The sequence below is a fragment of the Hydra vulgaris genome, chromosome 01 (assembly GCF_038396675.1).
Source record: "Hydra vulgaris chromosome 01, alternate assembly HydraT2T_AEP".
Lineage (NCBI taxonomy): Eukaryota > Metazoa > Cnidaria > Hydrozoa > Anthoathecata > Hydridae > Hydra > Hydra vulgaris.
Genome location: NC_088920.1, coordinates 13,605,300 through 13,630,563, shown reverse-complemented (window position 1 = coordinate 13,630,563; position 25,264 = coordinate 13,605,300). Strand labels below are relative to the sequence as shown.

The following is a 25,264-nucleotide window of genomic DNA, read 5'->3' as shown; positions in this document are numbered from 1 at the left end:
CCAGTAATTGAGAGAAACGCTTTTTTTGCACATTCAGAAAACTTGCTTTTAACAATGGTAGTAGACAAAAGGGTTCATATTAGGGAATTGGGTTATAGAAGAATTATAAAGAAGAAGCCTAGCTTCTAAAAGAAAATTTATTAGGAGTTTTCAACCACTCAAAATTAATTTCCTTGCTACTGACTATACAGAGATGATTGACTGTAACACTACCACGCTTTTTCCGCCACCTTTGCTGCGAAGAGTCTCAGATAAAGATATTTGGTCAAAGATCCAATCAGGTGAAACAGCGGCTGAGTGGAACTTTGAAAAGTTTCCATGACACACCCAAGCAGTAGAACGATGCGTAAAACTTGTAACAGAGGCTTTACAAAAAGTAGTTGGCTTCAATTCCAGAGATGGCATTATAAGAACTACGCATAACTCCAGATCCTCAATGCCTAATTTTTCAAGCAAATCATATTTTAAACTACCAACAGAAATTAGCGAAAAGTAAAAGAATATATTTTTTCACAAAAGTTTCAGTCAAAAAGATTATTTTTCAATTAAAAAAAAAGATTTCTAATTTACCATTCCAATACTTTTTTCTATTTAAATTTTCTCTAGATACAGTGTCGTAGCTAGGTTTTCTGGCGCCCAGGGCAACGCTGAAAATTGGCGCCTGCCTCCTGAAACAGACATGCGAACTAAAAAGAAACGTCGTGGGGGAGACTTTTAGCAATAAGGCTCTAAAGGGGCTGTATATGGAGGTCCTGCTAGGGAGAGGGGCGGCTTAAGAGCCCCTCCCCTTCCCAGCTAGGGTCTGGGGTAGCGCTGTAAGTTCCCCCAGAAAGGTCTGGGGTGGAGCCGACATCTGACAACGGTTTTCCAACTTATTATACACCTAAATTTATGCTAAAGTACCTCATTTTCAATAATATTTGGACTGATTTGCATTAACAAATTCAGCCCAAACCTCTTTTTGGGCCCCCCTCCCTAGAGAAGCGCCAGAGGTGACTGCCCCACAAGCCCAACCTTTGCTATGCCTCTGTCTAGTTATTTGTTAAAGAATTTATCCATTTTAATTTCATTTGTTAAAAAATAAAAAAAAGGGAAAAATTCTTCGATTATTCAAGCGCAATGCGCTAGCTCCAGACAGAATTTTTTTTGCATTATCCTTAGGTACCCTAACGACAAGTTTTTTGCGGTATAGCGAGTCAAAAATCAGAAAAATTTCGGCCGACCCTAATATATATGTATACAAATATACATTTGTATATATATATGTGTATATATATATATATATATATATATATATATATATATATATATATATATGTGTATATATATATATATATATATATATATATATATATATATATATATATATATATATATATATATATATATATATATATATATATATATATGTGTATATATATATATATATATATATATATATATATATATATGTGTGTATATATATATATATATATATATATATATATATATATATATATATATATATATATTAGTAATAATCCACAAGAGAGCTAAAACAATTAAGAAATAAGACAATTATTTTCCACTTATTAATATAAACAATACTTTTAACAAGTATAACAACAATACATGTTTTGACTTTTTTCCAGCCATATATATATATATATATATATATATATATATATATATATATATATATATATATATATATATATATATATATATATATATATATTTATATTTATATTTATATTTATATTATATAGTATGTATTATATATTAATATATTAATATAGCATTACAGCTTTAATGAAACGTCTACATATTTCTGTTTAACATCCATTCACAAACCTTTTTCTTGTACAAATTTTTTTAAATAGAATTCTTTGTGACAGATCATTTGATATTTTGAGTTATTTATTTCTCTTGTTTGATTTTGACATGCATTTTCATTTCAATCACTAGTTATTTTTCAAACTCATTTTTAATTATATGTCATTTTTTAAACTTGCTTTTTATTTAGTAGTCATCTTTTAAATAATAAAATGAAATATAACTCAATTTTACGTTTTGAGTAAAATTTCCTATGGCTATATCTTGAATCCAGCCTATTTAAAAATAGAAATGCTCTTTTCTATATTTATCTCGATGTAAATTACTAAAATTGTTGAAAGTAAAATTATGCTATTAATTTAAATCTAAAACGAAAGGAACTTTATGCTTATACCTTAGATACACTATCATCAAGTTGTTCCAATACATTCTCAACAGAGTTAAGGCCAGGAGATAAAGCTGGCTATTGCATTTTAGTCATTTTATTTGAAACGAACCATGCATTAACAAATTTTGATATGTGTTTGGAGTCATATTTTCAACTACAAATGGTATCATTTGATTCTCCAGAATTAAACTTTATTAGTATTTGTCCGCAATCCAAAAAATCTCAATAAGCACCGTCAAGCCACCGCAAAGTTTCATGGTTTGTTTCAATGTTTCAGCTTGCCACCCAAATGTTCCATGGTTTATAAAGTGATTATTTTTTTTAATTGCTTACCAACTGGTCGTCTTATACTGTTTTTACCATCTAAACCTATCATTAAATTTGAATTATCTAACCATAATATTTGCCCTTATGTATTGCCGACCCTTTTCTGAGCCTTTGCAATTTCCAAGCGCACTTTACAGTTCATTGCGAACTCCAAAGATTCTTTAAGAATCTTCCTTGATATGAATGGTATTTTGTTACAGCTATACAACTTTGCATTATCCAAACGTCGATATTTAGTATTTTCTAAAATACCAAAGTCCAATTTGCGAGTGAGACACAACTCGCAAATTGGACTCGCACAAGCAAATGGATTTTTTTTTGTTTATCTAACGAGATAACGATCAGTGTTAGAAATTTATTTCGGTCGTCAACCTAAGTTGCTGAGTTTCAATATTTTTCTTGGTTGTATTTTCGTTAACTAATTGTTTTACAAAGTTTTGAAATTAAAACTTTAAACACTTTACATAAACAACTTTGTGTAATTCCAGCTTTAAAATTATCTCTTTTGTTTGAAATCGGTATTATACTTATTACGCGCCAATTAGTCGTGATTCAGCTTTAATTTTACTTGAAGTTTCTAATCAAAAAGATTAGAAGAGTTTTATGTAAAACAAAAGACGAATTCTAAAAGTTTTGACGTATTACTTAAAGAAGATTACATCTTCTTTAAATAATACATCAAAAGTTACATTTTAAGTATTTCATCTTCTTAAGGGGGCTCACCCCTGTCAAAATAGCAAAAAAATAATTTTTTTTGAAATTTTTGATTTTTCATGTTTCAAGTGTAAAAATTAACGAGGAATCTGATTCTGAATTAAAATTTTCAAAAAAAAACACATAAGTATGTCTATTTCTTGATTATTTGATCATAGTCAAAAATAACCTTCTTAGCAACGTTCATAGCAACAATTTTATTTTCTCTTTTCCAGTTATCTACAACACCTTTTTCTTAAAAGTTAATCTTATTTCATTAATCTGAGTCTGTGAAGTATTAATTTTTCAAAAAGAAAAGAAAATTTAAAGGAAATCAATACACAAGCAAAAAACAATTCGTGTCCATGCAATCTGAACTATTAAATTATATTCCAAGTACTTCAGCATCATTACCAAAGACAAGATCGTTTACTAAGCTGTCAAGCCATGCTGTTTCTCAGCCTTTAAATGATGGTATTACTGGAAATACAATTTTGGATATGTTTAATTTATCAAACTTAATTTCAAATCTTGGTTGTCCTCCAATGTAAATAAAGTTCATGTTTAAAGTTAAGTTAAAGTTTAAAACATTGATAAGCAAGTAAAATGGCTGTAAAATGTTTTTGCCAATGGGAGCATTCATTTTGGACATCAAAAAAACTGCCATTTATGTCATGAGGGTTTGATATAAACTACAGAATAGTATACTCAATGCGTAGAAGTAGTCGAGGCTTTGCTGATATTAATCGCTTTAATGCACTTATGAATTTTCCATCACGATTTACATCAAATAACTATAACAAGATTGTTTTTAAGTTAAAAAAAAAGTGTTAAGTTTATTGCCACTTAAACTATGGATGATGCAGCTCAAGAACTAAAAGAGTTATCCAAAAATCAACCACAGAATAATTTTTATGATATACCTGTGTCATTTGATGGCACCTGACAAAGACGAGGATTTTCATCGCTAAATGGAACAGTAAGTTGCCTTTCAACTTAATGTTTCATTTTAACTTTAACATTGGAGCTAAAGCTGTTATTAATTTGTATGAAAAACTAAATATTGTTCCAGGATTTTATACTAATCTTGGGTGTGATAAAATCAATACCAAAAGGATTAAAAATTCAATAAAACATAATTAAGTTAAAAATGTTCTCCGTCGTCGTCAAATTAGAGGACAAAAAAAAAAAAAAAGGATGATAAAAAAAAGCAAAATGAAGGAAAAACCTATAAAACAGGATTATTTTGAAGTTAATTTTAAAGATGTTGTTTTTTATTTTATTTAGTTTTTTTATTCTGGATATGCTGTTTTCTTATTTTTAGTTATATATCGTTTTTTTGATAAAAAATGTTTTTCATGTGATATAGTCTTTTTATATAAAATTGTAGATAATGTAGATGTTGTATAAATTTCCATTATCAAAACACCTTTTTAATTGATTTTATTATGCTTAGAATTGAAAAGCTTTAAAATATAATATCTTACTATAACTCTTTTTTCAAAATGTTTTACGTTTTGCTTATTTTCTCAGATTGCATTTTTTCCGAATTTAATAGAATTTGGAAATGTGGTAACTTTGGTTCTATTATAGCTTTTGAGCTGATATTTTCACACAACATACATAATAGATAAAATAAACCAAAAGTTTGATTTAAATATTTTATATTGTCTGTGATTAACTTGTCTAAAGTTCAATTTTATGCTGAAAATATAGAAAAATATTGCTAATTTTTTAAGAACTCAAAAAGTCATTCTTCCCGAAATAATATTTCACTTTTTTTTGATTTATTGCATGCATCTAATGTAAATAAATAATGTTAGAAAGTTTCATTGAAAAATAGTGTACCAACCCAAGAGAATTAGCTTTCCAAATTTCAAGAATGTATGACTTTCGCCATTTTGAATTTGTAACCATGGCAACAGCTGACATTTTTTAAAAATGAAAACATATTTTTTTAAACACTATTATAATATCCTTTCCAATGAATACCCTAAAAATCTTATGAGCTTGGGAGTTGTCGAAATATTTTTGAGGGGGGTGAGCCCCCATAAGTAAAAACGCAATTCAAAATTAACAGTTTATGATTAAATTGCAATTTTGTTCGTCAATTTGTCGGTAAAAAGATAAAAAGTTCCCTTCGATTTGAAATGTTATAATTTTTATACTAGTTATATTCATTTAAAAAACAGAAAAAATAAAGTCATGATTGTGAGAAAAAACGGTATTTTTAAGAAAATTATTATGATAATGTAATAATTGTGTCCAAAAATATACTTTAATGATGACGCAATACAGTCTGTATTTGCATAATACGTTTTTTGAGTTTTTATTTGCTATACTTTGTTAACTTTTTCTTTTACTTTTTTTTTTTGTTTCTTTTTTTTTTGTTTTTTTTTAATATATCTTAGTTTTTTCATATTTTTATTCTATGCCTATTTTTATTTAAGCATATTTGTATTTAATACATTGTCATAAAAACATTTTTTTTATAACTACTTTTGTAATTTTTATTTAACTGTTATATATTATATTTCATTTATTTATTTTTTTTTCATCAATTTACAAAAACAATTGATTACAGTAATATAAGCATATTTAAATCTAAAAATAAATCTATGCCTAACCTTGGCCTTGAATCTTATTTTAGCCAAACCCTTCAGTTGACGTAACAGGAATCAGCAGGGGGCTATAAGATGTATTTACTTTACACTTTTCCCGAAAGTTGCTTACGGGATCACTTCTTTACAAAAAAAACCCTTTTATCTACGGGGAAAAAACTTTTACGAATACACAAAAGATGTCCCCAAATTTACGAATACACAAAAGATTTCTCTTTAATAAAGGAACATAGAAACTTCTAAAAAGAAAATGCATTGCCAAATATTCATCCTACCTTGACAATACTTATTTGAAAATCAAAGTGAATAACTTATGGAAAGTTCAATGATTTTAATAATCAAGAAGTGATTATAATAATCGAGAAGTGCTAATAAATAAAGCAGATTACGTTGCAAAAAAGTCAAAATGCAAAAACTTCTAAGCATATTTGAAAGCTGGAGACATTGTTCTTGAAATAAATACTTTTTTACCTCTCTTATAACGTGGAGGAACCGTCACTGTTTTAAGTGGTAGACTATTTGTTCCATCCACACAGTTTGCAAAATTTGTTTTTAATGCATGAATTTAATTGAGAAATAGTTTTATCTCTTTAACTTACAATCCTATCAACATACGCATTACGTAAATACCCAATTTTGTTTGTGAATATCAAGTTAAGGAACTATGTTTTCGTAGTCAATGTATTTTTTAATAATAAACAAAAACTAATGCATGATTTGGTTTCTTAAAATAATTTAGAAACATTTAAAAAGAGGCAAAGAAAAAAGAATCAAAATTGCTAATATGCCAGTTTAGCATTTGTTTATAGATTTTAATAAAATTTTTCAATTTCTTTGAACTACTTCTTGACATTTTTTTCATAGCGTTAAAATATACATGAATATAGATATATTACAAATAGATATAATATACATAGATATAAAAGGCGCGGATGTAGCGTTTTTGATGTTTGAGATACCTAACTTCGAGACATGGAGCAAACTCCAAAAATTTATATGTTTATTCTTATATCAAATAAGAATGCTTTGCAAAAAGATGCAATGGGAACAAAAAAGCCCTAAAATTTTAGCTACACCTGCCCCAAACATAAGAGCAACAAGTTGTTAAAATAATTTTTACACTATTCTTAACTAAATCTATATTCATCGGTAAATTTTAAAATTCACACAAAAATCTTTAAAAGTTTGAAACCCCCCTTGATTTGAGGGGATTGCAAATTTATAAGACCATAATTGTTGAACGCTAAAAGATTATTGTGTGAGTTTTAAAATTTATTGATGAATATAAACTTGGTTGAGAGTAGTAAAAAAAATATTTGATCAACTTATTGCTCTCACATTTGGGGCAGGTGTGGCTAAAATTTTAGGGCTTTTTTGTTCCCAGGCTCCAATCATCGCAATTTTTTGCTAAACATTTTTATTTGAAATAAGTGCAAACATATAAATATTTGGTTTTGCTCCATGTCTGAAAGTTAGTTATCTCAAACATCAAAAAATGCTGGATCCGCACCTGTATAGGTTTATATTAATTGAATGATTTCTGTGACTGTTCTCCAACAAATATTACACAAATGTTTTTTCTCTCAAATTTTTGAAACCTAAATTATCTTGAATAAATATTTATCAAAAATCAACTTCTAATTTTATATTCAACAACTATAAGTTAAGAAATGAAGAATTGAATTGCTTTTTAGAAATATAATATTTTGCACAGTCATTTTTTCCATTAAAAATCAAACTTCTAATATCCCCTTAAAATGAAGCCCACAAAATGTTTGCACAATTTGTGACACCAATAAGAGGACTATATAGTTTAGTTTAAGTGTGCTTGTTTAGAACAGTTTTTGCTTTGTATAAACTTTGACTTTGGTATTTTACTGCTCAAATCAAATGATGTATTTTTTCTCTAACAGTTATTCACATATGTTTAATTAATGTAAACACCAAAAAAGATAATAACTGCTACTTGATTTAAAAATTTGTTTTAAATATAAAGATTGTGAGTTTTATTTATCAAGAGATGTTTTTGTCATGAGGGTAAAGAAAAATCAACCATGTTGTAATAGTGTAAACTGTATAGATATATAACATCAATAGTGATATTATAATAGAAGCAGTTTGTTTATAGATATTATAATGGAGATCCGGATCGTTCTCGCATTCCCACTAAACCATTATTTTGCAAATAGTAATGTAATGTTATTACAAGATAAAAGTAAGTTTGCGTCACCTGCAAACACAATTGTTATTAAAATGTCCCCTTACTCATTTCAAATATACTAAAACATAATACAAACTTATATAATTAAGTGTAATATTATCAGATTTAGATAAACTATTTAACTTGAGATTTGGCGTTATTTTTGTGTCAAAATTATGTTTATTAACTTAAATAATATTTGCAACAATTTTTGCGTACATTCTGTTGTAGCACTTTAATCATCTCACACAAACACTAAAAACAAGAAATGTTATTAAAACAAGAAATATCAAACCTAATAATAGATTTTTTTAAAGTTGTTTCATATAAAAGAACATGTGTTAAAAAATAGGTAGAGGTACCAAGTCTATGAAATGGAGCTATAAACAGAGTTGCAGGGAGTCAGGAATAAGTTATATACTAAAAAAATTCAGCTCGTTAGCTTCCATATTAGCAGTTTTTCAGAAATTTTAGGAAGCATTTTAAAATGAAATTATAGAGAAAAAACTACTTTGAATGTTTGACGTTAGACCTAACCAGTAAACTCTTTATATCAAAGAAATATAAGATAACTATTTACATAACAAGTTAGAACTCATCTTAAATATAGAGTTCCATTAAGGAATTTACATTTACGGAAACATATTAACATACTTCAACAAGTCCAACATAGAGTAACTCGTGTCCGTAGTTTAAAAGATTTTTCACATGAAAATTCACTGAAAGATTTTTCTCTCCGCATTGGAAATAGAAGATCAAAAGGTGTGAAAATACTACTAAAGAGATTTAATAATAAATTAGACGTAATAAATTGACATTATCTTCTAATATTTATAGAGAATTTTTCATGCAAAAATGCAAAAAACTTAAGTATATTTAAAACCCTTTAAAATAAATGTAAACAAAACTGGTTTAAGCCTAACATCTACTGAACAGTTAGACTTTTACAGGTTTTCACAGTTTTGATTTACAGCTGATTTATTTACTTATAAATAAAAAAAACAAGTATAAATAAATAAAGCTGTGACACAGATATACGGACGCAAAGAATTTTTTTTTTTTTTTTCATAAGTCAATAAATCAGGAAATTTAAAATTTTTTTTTAGAAATAATGAAAAGCTAAAAAAACAAAAAGGTTTTGAAGTTTTTAACCTATCTTGTTAAAAACCTTTTCCTATCTTGTGTTATATATGTTAATAGTACTTATATATCATTTTAAGTCCTAAAATATGACAAAAATAAAAAATGTAATACAAAAATATATTACAAAAAAATTTAAAACTTCATTATAAGTAATTTCTAGATCACATTCAGCTAATCTGATTAGTCTGATTGGTTAAGCATAAAAACTCATGATTCATGACTAGTGACCAGAGACAGTTTTACAGATGGAGGGTGTGTGTGTGTGGGTGTTCCAAACTCCCCCCTCCCCTACAAAGAAGGTGATTTCTAAATTATATTTTGTTTTGTTACGAATTTATTCGGCTAGTTGGGTATTCAACACAATTCAGTTGGGTATTTTTTCATTTCGAGGACCTTTAAGTAACCGGTAAGTACTTTTTAAGTATTCAATCCGCCTCATTTTCTTCTTAGAATGGCCTTCGCTAGTGACAATGAGTTTAATTGCATGATACGAGTTGTAAAATATATTTTAAAGTTTTATCTTGCTAATCTTCTTAACTATCTGTTTAGTTAACCTCTAAATATAATAAAAAAGTTTTATCTTTGCAAATCCTCAAAAAGATTTGCTTTGTTAATCTTTAAATATAATAAAAATATTTTCAAAACTTTAAAATAAAAATTCTTATCATAAAATTATTTTTTCGGAATAAAATGTCTCCTTTTTACCTGCAGAGAGGGCAAAATGAGGCAAGGTACCTAATGTCAACATATGATCTCTAGTAACCACTTCAGTTTTGCAATAAGTATTTTGTAAAGTAATAAATGTTAGAAAATTTCAAAAAAAAAGTCTATTTTCTTCCCATAGGATCTTACAAGGTGCGTGTTAATAAATTAGCACTTAAGTGACTCATATTTTTTCTTAATACCCTAAATTTTTTTTTAAATTTAGTAACCATTCATCAATTTTTTATTTGAAAGCATTGTTGATCAGAGTTTTAATAAGTCCTACTTTATAATTCATATTAGCTGCTAAAATTAGTCAGTAAGCCTGTGTAAGTTTTTTTATGAATACATAAGATATCATCGACATAACTTTTGAATAAAAGAACTTTTTTGCAATTATTGCTTCCTAACTAAATGTTTTCGTGATGACACATAAATAAGTTAGCTAAATAAGGAGCTAATAGAGATCTCATGGCTATCCCATCAATCTGATCAAATATTTCGTTGTTGAGTAAGAAATGTGTTTACTTAGTTAAAAATCCGAATACTTTTTTTATTTAAGTTTGGAAGTGTTAAGGTTTGTTATATTTTTTGAAAATGAGTTATTTAACTTTTTTTCAAAAAATTAACTACATTAATTGTGATGTTTTTATCTAATGGAATAATTGCGTAGAAACTTTCAATATCAAAGAAGACTAGGCAAGAGTTAGTTACCTTTACTTTTTCAAGTTCATTAGCAAAGGTGAATGTATCCTTGGTGCAATGGTTCATGGGAATGTATGTAGCAAGTAAATTACTTATAAAATTTGATAATTTGTAATTGTATGTTCCAAATGAAGAAACTATGGGTCTAAAGTAAAGAATATTATTATTAGCAGGTAATTTATGCATTTTAGATTTTCCATACATTCTAGCAATCGTCATATAACCTTATACTATATACCTTTAAAAACAAACATTCTTCAATATGGACTAAGATTTTTCAGAACAAACATTTATTGTACCTTTAAAATGATTCAACGGCTTCATCTCCGCTTAAAGATCAAAACCTTCAAGGACAACTTAAAATGGATATTTCTCATTTAAAAAACATTTAATACTCATCTTATAAGTCCTCATTTGCAACAACACAAAAAAAACATAGCATGCTCCAAAAACTCCAAAAAAAACAAAGATGTTATAATAACACAATCACACAAAGTTAATTCCGTCATTATAGTAAAACAAAATCTGTATAAAGAAAATATGAAACTGTTAATGACACTACAAAATTCAAAAAAATTTCTAAGTTCCAACTGTACTTAAAAAAGACCAAATAAGAATAAATCTGTTTAACGCTAACGAATGTTAAGGTATCTATTCTACTGGTTTAACAAAGTATTGAATATACGATAAATCTATGCATTTTTAGGTCCATAATCTCTTCATTAGACCTAAAGTTTTTAATTATGAACACGCATCTACAAATTATCATAATTTAGTAAGTAATTTACTAACTATATACATTCTTCTGAATTATTGCACCAATGATAGTTTCACCTTTGTTTAGCATAATAAAAAAAATAAGGGTAACTAACTCTTACCTAGTCTTCTTTGATGTGAAAAGTTTGTTTACAAATATTCGACAATGAAAACAACGACGATGCACTCACTTTTCTAGAATAAATAATTAAACAACATTCAAACCTAAAACTAACTATAGGGGAAGAAATTGATTACAAATTTAACTTTCGTTATATAATGATTAACTCTGTAAATAATAAATTTGATACTTCAACATTTTATAAAAAAACTTACTATATTGGACAAACTTCAAACACACTTCATATGCATTAAAAAATTGTAAAGATAACATAAAAGCAAGATTAGTTTGTACAACGTTTAAAGTTAGTAGTATGCTTTTTTCAAAAGAACCCTTAACCCAAAATTTAAAATCTTTTGCTGTTTATAAATTTGCACGTACCAGCTCTAATGCTAAATTTATTGGTACAACCACCAGACACATTATGGATTTCAGAAAATTTAAATTCTGATAATGCCTCCCATATTTAAATGGATCTTGCTTTATCACAAAAACCCAAAAACTCAACAAATCTTGATTCCTTTTCTATTATTGACAGAACTTCTTCTAAATGGAAGCTCTGTCAATAAGAATTTAAATAGCTTTACACTTTTTGGAAAAATTCTTTGTCGAAATCACTCCTTAAAAAGTAAACTGACGCTAACCATATTTACCAAACAACAGAAGTTAAATTGAAAACAACTCCAAAAACAGCCAAAAGCAAAATACCATTACTTATTTTTATAGAAACATGTTTGAAATTATTAATAGTAATAATCATAAACGGGATCAACTCATCAGACAATATCATCAGACAAAAACAAAAACAAATCCAATATGAACAAAACGAGCGACGACGAAACAAATCATGAAGCTCTCGAAAGTTATTAAAACAGGTACCGAAATAATCAATCTTCTGCGACTAACTTAAAATGCAAATTAATATTTTCTCTTTTTTTTTTTAATCAACATTTTCGCTTTCAACAAGGCTGCAAGCAACCACTGTTAGAGTTGGAAGTTACTAAAAGAGAAAGATTTGTAGAGCAAGATAACAATTGACAGGCGACTTAAAAGATTGCAAATTATATGAATCCGAAAAGCAAGATGAAAGAAGCGAATTCCAAAGAATGTTTGATGAAAAAAACTAGAGAATTAAGAGTGTTTGGAGCACTTAGGAAAAGTCACAGTTAATGGAATGACAAGTAACACGAGAATGAATTTTAGTAGATGGCACAAGAGACGATAGCTTTTTAGAGTAGTGTCTATTATAGTATTTGTCGAAAAGAGAAAGAGAAGCAACATTATGACGATATGTTAATGGTTAGAGGTTGGCTACAAGAGCAGGTCCAACTATGTATACAATGCGTTTTTGCACTTTGTTTATAAGAGAAAGGACACCATTGGAAAAATCTTAAAAACTTAACGAATCCGAAGCCAAAAAAACCCAATTGGAGGAATACAAACTTAAAAAAACTGCAAACAAAAACGGTAAGAAAAGTAATGGGCAAGGTATTATTAAAAGCTTTGAGTAGTATTATAAAAATCTATTTAAAGACACTAAGAATGATTTAACCTTTTAAAAGAGTAAAACTTGACAAATCAGATCTAAAAAAAATTACTGAACAACAACAATGCTCACTAGACTTCTTCGCTATTCGAAGTCAAAAGTGCTTCTGAAAATGTTAAAAATAATAATTCACAAGAAAATGATAACTGTTGAATTCTATAAATTCAGTAACGATATTTTAAATAAAAGTTTAATTGTAGTTCGAAGCGAAATTATTAATAAAAACGAGACGTCAAACAGTCAAGCTATAATAACATGTCTTTTAAAAAAAAGGACATAAAACCGAAGTTTCGAACTGTCGACCAATATCTCTCTTACACTGACTTTAAAATACTAAATAAAGTTATATCAAACTGACTCACAAAAATAATCCCAACTATCATAAACGAAAATCAAACATTCCCAATGAACATACCATAACCTTGCAAATATCTGAGATATAATTAATATTACTAATAAATATAATCTAGATACTTCTTTCGTATAATGATCAAACCTATAAAAAGTTAACGATAAAATCGTATCGTATTATCGTATCTAAAAAGTCACTCCCCGGCGGGGAATCGAACCCCGGTCTCCCGCGTGACAGGCGGGGATACTTACCACTATACTACCGAGGACATGTTGAAGTGTAAAAAAAAAGTTATATAAAACGTTTAAGTTGTTAAAAATGCGATAGTAATATACGTATGCGACAAATAAATATATTTTTGTCCTATATATATGCTACAAAAACAAAATTATACAGCTTGAACAGGGGATATGGTATTTTGTTTATATATAAAGAACTTATAATATTTAATATTTTATACAGTATATATATAATCTATAAATTTATAAGTTTTAACTAAAAGTTTCAAAATTAGGACATTAAAAATATTTATGTTTTTAATGCCCTAATTTTGAAAATTATAGTTCTAACTTTATTAAATAGAAACTTTTGAGATATCGAAGCTATGCAAAGTACGTAAAAATCGTCATATTTACGGTTATCATCTTAAATAGGGAACAAATATTATTCTGAAACTTTTATCCTTTTTTTCTTTTTTATCTTTTCGTTTTTATTGATTCTTCTTTTTTCTTTTTTGTGTTTTATTAATTATTAATTTTTTTTAAATTAGTAAATAATTAAATTGGGATTGAAATTACATATATATATTATATATGTAATTTCAATCCCATTACATATATATATACATATTACTTAAATAATTATTTCCTTGCAATTAATTAATTATTTAAATTAATGATACTTGTCATACTTATTGACAATTTATATAAGATCTTATATATATGATCTTATATAAATGATCTTATATGATGGCGCTGTCCAAAAATGATTTTCACTGCTCTTCAACTAATTATTCTCCCTTCATAACATTTTTCTCTTTCGATAAAAACTTTTCCTTTGTGTGACTTGTAATAGAATATCGTATCCGCCTAGAATATCATATCCCCCATAAGAACATTGAAAACGCAGACGATATTTAAAGTTATAACATTTAGAAGTGCACCTAGGCCGTCCGAAAGAATAATCGGACATAAACAATGTTTATAAATGGTAAAAAAGTAAGATCGAATTTATGCATAAATGTTATTTAAAGTAAAAAATTGATATTATATCCTATATTATACTAAATTATATATCTAATAAAATTCTTATGCAAGAAGGATATAATATTCTCAGTGAAAAATAATAATGTACCCTATATTTCTTAAGTTTTATGTCAAATACGATTATTATACAAAGGGGATATAACATTCTAACCAAAATTTGATACTATATCCTATATTTTACTAAGTTTTATGTCGAAAACGAATGTTAAACAAGGGAAAAATAATAATCTAAGTAAAATATAATAGTATATCCTATATTTTACTAACTTCTTTGTCAAATACGATTCCTATACGAGGGGGATATGATATTCTAAGTTAAAATTTGATACTAAATCCTATATTTTACTAACTCCTTTGTCAAATACGATTTTTATAGAAGGGGGATATGATATTCTAAGTAAAAAATTGATACTATATCCTATAATTAACTTAGTTCTATGCCGAATAAGAATATTACGCAAGCAGGATATGATATTTTAAGTAAAAATTTGATACTAAATCCTATATTTTACTAATTTCTTTGTCAAATACGATTCTTATACGAGGGGGATATGATATTCTAAGTAAAATATAAAAGTATATCTTATACTTTACTAACATCTATGTCAAAAACGGTTCTTATATGTGGGGGATATGATATTCTAGGTAAAAAATTGATACTATATTCTATAATTTACTAAGTGCTACGTCAAAAACGAATGTTACACAAGGGGGATATGATATTCTAAGTAAAATTTGATATATCGGATTTGATTTTTAAACAAATTGATTTGCTATAATTTTTTTAATCGAATTAAATTCTGAATAAAAATATCTTCCCACATAAAAAAATAATTATTGTTAAACTTAAAAAACAATTAATAATAACAACGTTTTTAAAAAAATAATCTTTTAAGAATCAAAGTTTCAACTATAACGAAATCAACTCTCATCGTGGCAGACGGTTAGCCCTAGAGAAGATGCATCAAAAGTAGGTTTAGATTTTTTGAAAAAACGCAGACTTAGAATGCGCGTCATAAGTTTAGCGCATGCGTTGTTGCTTAAATGTTCCGTCGTAAAACCTCGTGGATACAAAGTCACTGTATTTTTTATTTAAAGCAAGTTGACTATTTATTTTGAGGATCTAGATGATCGAAAATAACGTGCACCAAGATTTGGAAGATGTAACGAGTAAGATTTTTTATTATTACTTTATTATTTATCTATTATCAGTTTCTATTCAAGTATTAAGTAAAATTTTCATTTATTTCAAAAATAAATGTAAGTGTAAACACATACAATGTATGATACATATATGTTACAAATATATATGTATGATACATATATGTTACAAATATATATATCTATATATATATATATATATATATATATATATATATATATATATATATATATATATATATATATATATATATATATATATACATATATATTTATATATATATATATATAAGTATATATATATATATATATATATACATATATATACATATATGTATATATATGTATAAGTATATATATATACGTATATATACATATATATGTATGTCTATATAGAAATATATACATGTACGACTATATATACATATCTACGAACATGTATATATATATATATATATATATATATATATATATATGTATATATATATATATATATATATATATATATATATACACATGTACGTAGATATGTATACATAGACGTACATTTATATGTATATATATATATATATATATATATATATATATATATATATATGTATATATATATATATATATATTACAACAGTATTTGTACTGTTGCATAAATGAGATTTAAAACCATCATTTAAAAGGTTTATTATCTTTTTAGATGCAAATTCTGTTGCATCAACTTCACTGTCAAGTTCAACTTCCGTTATGGAAACAAAGCACATTTTAGCTACATATGCAGATGTTTGTGCTAAAATAAAAGAGCATGAATTATTGCACACTGTTCATTACATTGTTGGTTTTACAAGATGCATGGAAAAAAGCTTCGAAGGTTTTTTGTCATATTTTTCATATTTATAATAATATTATATTTTTATATGACTAAGTTACCTATTATATTGTGTGTGTTGATGATAAACAAAAGGAACGAGGTGTTACGCAAATTGCATAACTATCTGGTTTATGAAATGAGTGATATTTTGCTCATGTAAACTGGGTAATTTTTTATAAATGTCTTTTGTAAATCCTAAAATATTGACTGGGAAATATTTAGACTCTACCTTGAAATAGCATGTTTTCACAGTAAAATCTGTAAAACTCGGGAAATTTTTTTAAAAAAAAGATTTTGTTTTGCATAATATATATGTATTTTTTTAAAGAATGGCTGGTCAATATAGATTTTTGGCATGCAATATAGCTGATTTTGCTTTAGTATACAATAAAGCTTTTTTTTTTTTAGTTTTTCAAAGATTAAAATTATGTTTAGATTAAATTAAAAAAAATTAACTAAACTCAAGAGGAAAACATTAGTTACGGAAAATTGTTTAAAATTGTTCTAGCAAACATATTAACCTTGATTGCTTTTGTTATTCACTTAATTAAATAGCTAAATTATTGTTCTTATATTCTCATTGTTACATACTTACAAATATGCAAATAAATTTACTATGGTAGTTTTATTGAGTAGAAAAATTTATTTGCATGTTAATTTAAGTATGTATATTTTCTGAAAATTTGCATTATATGCTGTAACTATTTATATAAAAATCTGCTTTTTTAGAAGTATTTTTGAGAAATCATAAAGTGTTTTTTGAGGATAAAGATATCTCTTACACAGGAGTACCATTCATTGTTTCATCAAATAGCACTCTAGACTGTCAACACGGCAAGGACAAAAATAGCAATAAAAAAGCTCTGTACAAAATTAAAAAAAAAAAAGATGCGGTAAGTTACTTTTTCAGATCTAAGGACAAACTGGAGAATTCATAAGTTAATTTATTATTTCTTTTCTGTTTATTTTTACTATTGCCAAACCAAAATGTTTTCTAACTTAGTTGCCTTAAACAATAATTTTCTAATTAAATAATTTTATTTATGTTCACTCTGAACATAAATAATTTTATTTATGTTCAGAGTTTAGATCATTCTTGCAAAAAAAAAAGAATGACTCTCCAGGTTACCAAGAAATTTGATTGTCCTGCCAAAGTTTATATCAAAGAAATTATTGAATTTTCTGAATATAAAGTTTGTATTCTTAATTTCCATAAATCCTTAGGTTTTAATATTCATATGTATTCATTATATTCATAGCACTTTTAAATATGTATGTAATGGTGAAAATTTGTTTAGCTGGATCGAGATTCAAGTTGGCTAAGAAAAGAAGTTTCCAAAAAATTACGTGCAGTTTTAGCTTTGAAAAATACAGTTTTAATGTGCAGAAAATATATATTGCTAATTCCTTCAATTTCTGCTCATACCAACCATCTTATTGGTGATGTAAGTAACACTATAAAAAAACTCGACATTAGCATCTTGTTATTGGCTATTTTGCTTAATCTTTTTTAATTGAAAATAATTTCCACTTTTTTTCTAATTATTAGGTCGCAGGTCTTAATCAACCTATATGCCAAGAACTCATAATTAAAATCGGTGAGTTGGTCAAAAAGGGTGTAAATTCTGTTTCTGAAATGAGACGTCATCTAGATGCCTTCATTCAGGTGGAATTTAATTCAAATAACATTCTTCAAAAGACAAACAAACGTTTTTTCCCAAGTGATGAAACAATTGCAAATCATATATTGAGAGCTAGACAAAAGCTTTGCAGATCACTGATAGATCAAGAATGTCTTTTGGACAAGATTAATGAATGGAAAATATACTTTCAAGATGCAACAATCAAGTTTAGACCCAAAGGAGGATTTAATTCAGAAAAGAATAATTTAGAACTTAAAAGTTCATTGTTGTTCGTATATCAAGATATATGGCAAAAGAGACTGCTGTTACGATATGGTAATGAACTTGCCTTTCTCGATGCTACGTACCGAACAACCAGATATGCGCTGCCTCTCTTTTTCCTTGTTGTTAAAACTAATATTGATTACCAAATTGTGGCTATTTTTGTGTGTGAGTATGAAACTACTGAAGCTATAACAGAGGCACTTATGTGCATCAAAGAATGGAATCCATTGTTCCAGCCAAAGTTTTTTTGTACTGATTATTCAAATGAAGAAATAAATTCACTTGAATCTGTGTTTCCAGGTTAAAATTGTATTTGTTAGTTAATTGTTATTGTTTGTAGTATATATATATATATATTGTTTGTAGTATATATATATATATATATATATATATATTGTTTGTTGTATATATATATGTATATATATATATATATATATGTATATATATGTATATATATATATATATATATATATATATATATATATATATATATAGACCTAATTGCTTACCTGAAAGTGTTTGAGGTCGGCAAAAAATAGCCGACCTCATTTGTATGTTTTATGTTAAGACTTTGGTATCAAATAATTTTTGCCGACCTGATGCTGACCTATATATATATATATATATATATATATATGTAAATGTATATATATATGTACATTTATATATATATTTATATGTATATATATATATATATATATATATATATATATATATGTATATAGTGATGTATATATGTGTGTACATGTATATATACATATACATGTACATATATATATACATATACATGTACATATATATATACATATACATATATATACATATACTTATATATACATATGTATACATATATATATACATACATATACATATATAAACATATATATATATATATATATACATATATGTATATACATGTGTGTATATATATACATATATATACATATATACACATATGTATTTATATATATATATATATATATACATATATGTATATATATATATATGTATATATATATGTATATACTTGTGTGTGTGTGTGTGTATATATATATATATATATATATATATATATATATATATATATATATATATATATATATATATATATATATTATATATATATATATATATATATATATGTATATGTATATTATGTATATATATGTGTGTGTATATATACATACATACATACACAGTAATTTTTTATTTTAAATTAAGTCGAGTCTCAATAATATGCATGCGTATGCTTAATTTTTTTTTAAAGCGTTTATTAGAGTCTCCATAAAATAAATATAGTGGTAGTTAATGAATTTCTGTATTACAATTTTCTCTTCTTTTTATATGTATCTTGATATGATTTATTGTCATTGCGTCAGCTGAGAACAAAGAGGCTGTATGTCCACATTTTATGATGGGATGGGGTGTGTGTCCACCAAAAAATCTAGTCAAAAAATGATAAACATTTAGGAAATATTTAGACAATTAGTCGGAAACTTAAGCAGGAAGTCTTTACAAATTAAAGTTTAAAACTCGATTTTCTCAGTAACACAAAATTTTGAAATACGGCCTCTTGGTTCTCAGCTGACGATTGTTTGTAATTCATAATTGCAAATATAGTTTAAATATAGTAATTTAACTTAGGATGTAAAGTGTCTATTTGTGATTTTCATCGAGAACAAGCTTGGGAACGATGGCTGTCTAAAACTACTAATGGCTGTAGCAATGTAAAAGATGACGTTAAAGTTAAGCTTCGTGAAATTGCACATGCTAAAACAATAGATGATTGCAAAAAAGCTATTCAGAACTTAGAGGAATCACTAGAATGGCGAAATAACCCAAAACTTGTAGAATATTTGAAAAGCACTTGGTTATGTATTCAAAAGGTTGTTTCTATATAATAAAAACAAAAAATTTTATACTCTCATAAAAGTTAATATAATGTTTTTATTGGAAAAAGTTTGATCTTAATTTTTGAGTATAGCTTTGCCTTTATATAGTACTTATATTACTGAAGTGTTTATAAACTTTATTTCACTTTTAGAGATGGGTATTTGCTTATAGGCTAGATCGAATTTTGCTGAATGTCAACACCAATAATGGAACTGAAAGGCAGAACCAATATTTCAAATACAGTTTTTTGGAAAAACGAAAGAATTCTTCTCTAACAGCTATGCTCAGTATTTGCATAGAAGAATTTCTTCCGCACAAATATGATAAGTTAGTTGATACATTTACTACAACTACTTTTTTTTTTTTTGGTTTAATACATGTCATTTATAAATAATTAAGAACACTTTTTTTATTCTTACTTCACTAGTTCTTTTGATAGTTATCGATTATTTTATGATTTTCTATATCATTAAAAATATTTAAAACTCATTATATTCCAGATTTGTAAATTGAACAAACAAAAAAATCTTTAAGACATAGTCATAACTTTCTAGCAATATAAGATTATTAAGTTTAAAATCTGTTAGTGAATTTAAATTTAGTAAAAGAGATAAATTTATTTAGCAGTTTGTTGCTTCAACTACATAATCTGTCTATTCATAATTGTTTTATAATGTCTAGTTTATACATAAGCAATAATATTGTCATACATACTACAAAATTTAAAACCATTATGGCAAGTAGAATCCAACTTAGGTTTTGTATTTTTGTCTAGTTACCAGGTAAAAATGAAACTTTAACAATAAGTAAGTTTAAAAAAAAAATAATTCTGAAGGTTGCCTAAATTCCACTGTTAAAAGAATTCGTAGATTGTCTACCTTTTTTTTAGTTATTGTGATGAAAATAGAAGAGCACATTCCTCATATAGGAAATACCATGATCAAATTCCAGCTTATTTGATTAATCGGCCACCATCTTTAGTTAAGCATTGTATGAAGTTGATAGATAAATTACAAGGTGTGGATTTGCGTGGCGTTACTGCCGTGACAGACAAACTGTACAATGTTGCTTCTTTTAATTCAAATATTAGAGAAATATACCAATGTTACCTTGGGGATTCAGAACACTTGCCGACTTGTTCATGTCCTAATTGGTTTCGTAGCTCCTATCCTTGTAAGCATTTCTTTGCCATTTTTATTAAAGAAAATCTCACATGGTCTGCATTTGGCACCTCATATGCAAACTCTCCTTATTTCAAGCTGGATTTATTTTCACAGGAAATAAGTTTAGCACAATCCAATGAAATTTCCTTACAAAATATTCATTTTGAACATACAGCACATTTCGAACATACAGCACCACTATCTAAATCGCCTTCATCTCCGCTTACTAAAGAGAATGTAATGGAATTAAAAAGTATTGATTGCACACAAGTAAATAATAGTCATGGTCTGATAGCTGAGGACCATACATCTGCAACTTGTCGTGAGCTTTTAAGTGAAATTAGGCAAATGAGTTATTTATGTCAATCACAACAAACCATTGATAATTTGTTTGAAGGGTTACGTCAACTTAAAAAAAATTTAGCTGACAGTCTTCCAGCAGAAAAAGGAATTCTGCTACGCCCAGAGATTCAACCTGATACTTGGAGTAAGTCACTAACAAATTCACCAAAACTTTGCCACATTCCTAAGCGGTGCAAAAGAAAAATGACTAAAAGATTTGGTAATAAATATGATATTTGTAAGGCAGCCACAGATATCAGTGTAATGGCTAAAAAAAGTATGAATGATACCCTGACTGTTTCTGAGGTCACAAATGATTTGATTGATTTTGACAATTGTGACACATTTACTGTTTCTAACGATGCAATTGAAATAAAGCATCTTTCAACCGATGATAGCAATCACTCGTATGATGCTAACATAATTGAAGATAAAAAACAACTCGAAAAGATTTCTAGACGCATTCAAAGTCTTAAATCTTCATTGATTGGAAGTAGAGAACAATATGACATTTCTAACGGGCAGATGCTAAATGATAAGGTGATTCATTTTTGTCAGCAACTAATGTCACTTCAATTAAATATTAATGTTGGTCTGCAAGATCCTATTAAAGGACAAGTTTTATCTTTTCATATCTACACCAGCACACCATTTGTCCAAATTCTTCATGATGGAAATCTTCACTGGATATGTGTGACAACATATGATTGCAAACCAGGGGAGATATATATATTTGACAGCCTTTTCCACGGTTCAGTCAGCATGCAGACAAAAAGGCAAATATGCGCCATTTTACATTGTCAACAAAATAATCTTGTTTTAAAAGTTTTACCAGTTCAACAGCAAACAAATGGTGTGGATTGTGGAATTTATGCTGTTGCATGGGCTCGTCAGATTCTTGAAACAAAAGGTGTACCATCAACAAATATGATGTTTGAACAAAGTGAAATGAGAAGTCATCTCCTAAAATGTATATCAAACAACAGGATGGATATATTTCCAGCCACTGCAAAGCCTTTATTGTTTAGAAGATGTGTTGCTAAGATTTTTCGTGTTCCACTGCATTGCTCATGTCGCATGTTTTGGCTACCTGGAGACGAAGACATATTTAACAGGTATATTTTCACAATTACTAATGAGTTTAGTTACTAATAAAAACAATTACAAATGCAATGCTTTAATTCATATTTTGATTTTATCAGGTTTTTATATTTTGATGGAAATTTATTTATTTTTTAAGGCAAATGGCACAATGCTGTGGTTGTAGTAAATGGTTTCATCGTGACTGTGAACAAATCCCACTAAGTGCTTATGAAAAAGAAGATGAAATTTGGATTTGTCAAGATTGCCAGAACCAATCAAAATAATAGTAAGATAAAAGATCAATTTTTTAATAATAATATTTTGTATACAGCACTTTTGCTATTAATAACTTCAAATGCTGTACTTTTAAGTATCTCTTGCATATCGATTCTTCAATATTACAAAGTTAGCATAAATTTTTACTTGAAAATATTTAATTTAACCAGTATATAACAAAATCAATTAGAAAAAAAAAACTGAAACAAGGGATAGTGAGGTTATTAACTATGAATAACCCTGACCCTGACATATATCATTTTGTTTTATATAGATTTTATTTATTTTTAATGCACTCCATACTCCACAAAAAGAGCCTGCTATGCAACATCTACAAATTGCAATTCTTTAAATGCTTTGCTAATTAAGTAATACATACCACCAATGCAAAGTAACCGACTTTACTAGAAAAATCCATTCACAAATTTTATAGCAGGTAAATTTGAATAGTTTTTGATTTTTTTTTAAATGTTTTTATAAGAAAGAAAAAAATTGTAAAATTACTCCTAAGTTTCTTCAATAACGTGATATTATAGATATCACATAGATATAATAAATAAAGAAGGTACAATAGATATCATTTAGAAGTTTGGATGGCCGCCACGCTCACCGTTGAAATTGTTTATTCATTAAATGTTACTATTTTTTAAAAAAAATTGTTTTTAAAGGTACCTGCTGCTTGCATAAAATGGTATCCTCGCAAAAGAATTTTGACATGCCTGTGAAAACGACACCCGGAGTACCGTGTTTTTCATAGAACTGAGACCTGTTATTTGAATATTTTGATACATATTTAAGGCTGTCGGCATTGCACACGTTTGCTATGTTGTAATTACGCCATCTTCAACTTCCAACTTCAATACATTTACATAATTTGCTAGTAACACCATTTTAGATATTGCTTAAATTATTTAACGTGATTGTCAGCCGAGAACCGTATAGCGTCATGTCCACGTTTTTATGTTATCCCAATTTATTATCAAAATATATTCAATATTAAATGAGGTGTGTGTCCACTAAATCTAGTCACAAGAATAAAAAAATTCCAGGGTGTATATAAATTCTATAAATTAAAATTCAAAACTCGATTTTCTCGGAAACACAAAAGATGGACATTTGGCCTATTGGTTCTCGGCTAGCGTGTTGCAATCATCCAAGGTTTTCTTACGTTGCATTTTTACACAATGTTATTGCAAAAACCTATTTTATTTATTTTTTATTTTACGTATAGTGGTACCTATGATTTTATAGTGTTTATGTCTTAACTATAGGCATAGATGTTTATACTATTTAAGTGGCAGGTATTTTTTTAATTAAGCACATATATACGGCCACTTTGATACTGGTATAAACTCCCCTAATTGATATGTTTGTGTCATGGTGCTTTATATATTGACATTGAACTGCTTATACCTTATTTGATATCGGCATACTTAATATGTATAGCCTTTTTGTGGTGTAAGCCGTTAGGGGTTTATAGCTAAAATATATCATAGCATATACTCTGCTATTGTTAATAGAAATGACGAAAATGGTTTTTTGCAATGATTACAATATCAAAATGCTAACTTATTTCCTTTTTTTTAAATCAAAATGCAACAGCAATTTAAACGCAATAGCAAATTGTAAAATTTTTTCCATTGAGTTTTATATTGTAAAATTTATATTTTAGTTTATCAAATGGTTGGTAGAAACGTAATAAATAAATAAAAAAAACCTATAATACTGTATTTATCTCTATAACCTTTGCTTGACACATTTGAAGTACAATTTTTGACATCAAGAGACCCCAAACCCAAATATATATATATATATATATATATATATATATATATATATATATATATATATATATATATATAATAGGGCCCTGCGAATCGGGATTTTTTTGTATCGAATCGAAGCAGGTCTTAATTCGCAATTCTAATTAGCAATCTTAGGAA

The 25,264-nt window shown here is 27.0% G+C and overlaps 1 protein-coding gene and 1 non-coding gene across 4 annotated transcripts; one reads left to right on the top strand and one right to left on the bottom strand.

Annotated features, from left to right (window-relative positions):
- Nucleotides 1–13,565: 13,565 nt before the first annotated feature.
- On the bottom strand, nucleotides 13,566–13,637 carry trnad-guc (transfer RNA aspartic acid (anticodon GUC)). Its single transcript has one exon. It is a non-coding gene; the product is annotated as a tRNA-Asp (tRNA).
- A 1,939-nt stretch (nucleotides 13,638–15,576) lies between these two features.
- LOC124810593 (uncharacterized) lies at nucleotides 15,577–25,037 on the top strand. 3 transcript variants are annotated; one of them, XR_010635697.1, is made up of 12 exons: nucleotides 15,577–15,804; nucleotides 16,487–16,657; nucleotides 17,387–17,550; nucleotides 17,740–17,850; nucleotides 17,956–18,102; nucleotides 18,207–18,864; nucleotides 20,209–20,450; nucleotides 20,609–20,784; nucleotides 21,347–23,077; nucleotides 23,203–23,331; nucleotides 23,596–23,757; nucleotides 23,990–25,037. XR_010635697.1 is itself a non-coding variant. In XM_065787439.1 (11 exons), exons 1-10 carry the CDS (start codon nucleotides 15,762–15,764, stop codon nucleotides 23,327–23,329), a joined length of 3,570 nt encoding a protein of 1,189 aa, XP_065643511.1. In that variant the 5' UTR covers nucleotides 15,577–15,761; the 3' UTR covers nucleotides 23,330–23,331; nucleotides 23,990–24,129. The 3 variants fall into 3 exon arrangements, 2 of the variants coding, with proteins under 2 accessions (XP_065643511.1, XP_065643512.1); XM_065787439.1 differs by lacking the exon at nucleotides 23,596–23,757 and having other exon boundaries at nucleotides 23,990–24,129; XM_065787440.1 differs by lacking the exons at nucleotides 17,740–17,850; nucleotides 23,596–23,757 and having other exon boundaries at nucleotides 15,669–15,804; nucleotides 23,990–24,129.
- The last annotated feature ends 227 nt before the right edge of the window (nucleotides 25,038–25,264 follow it).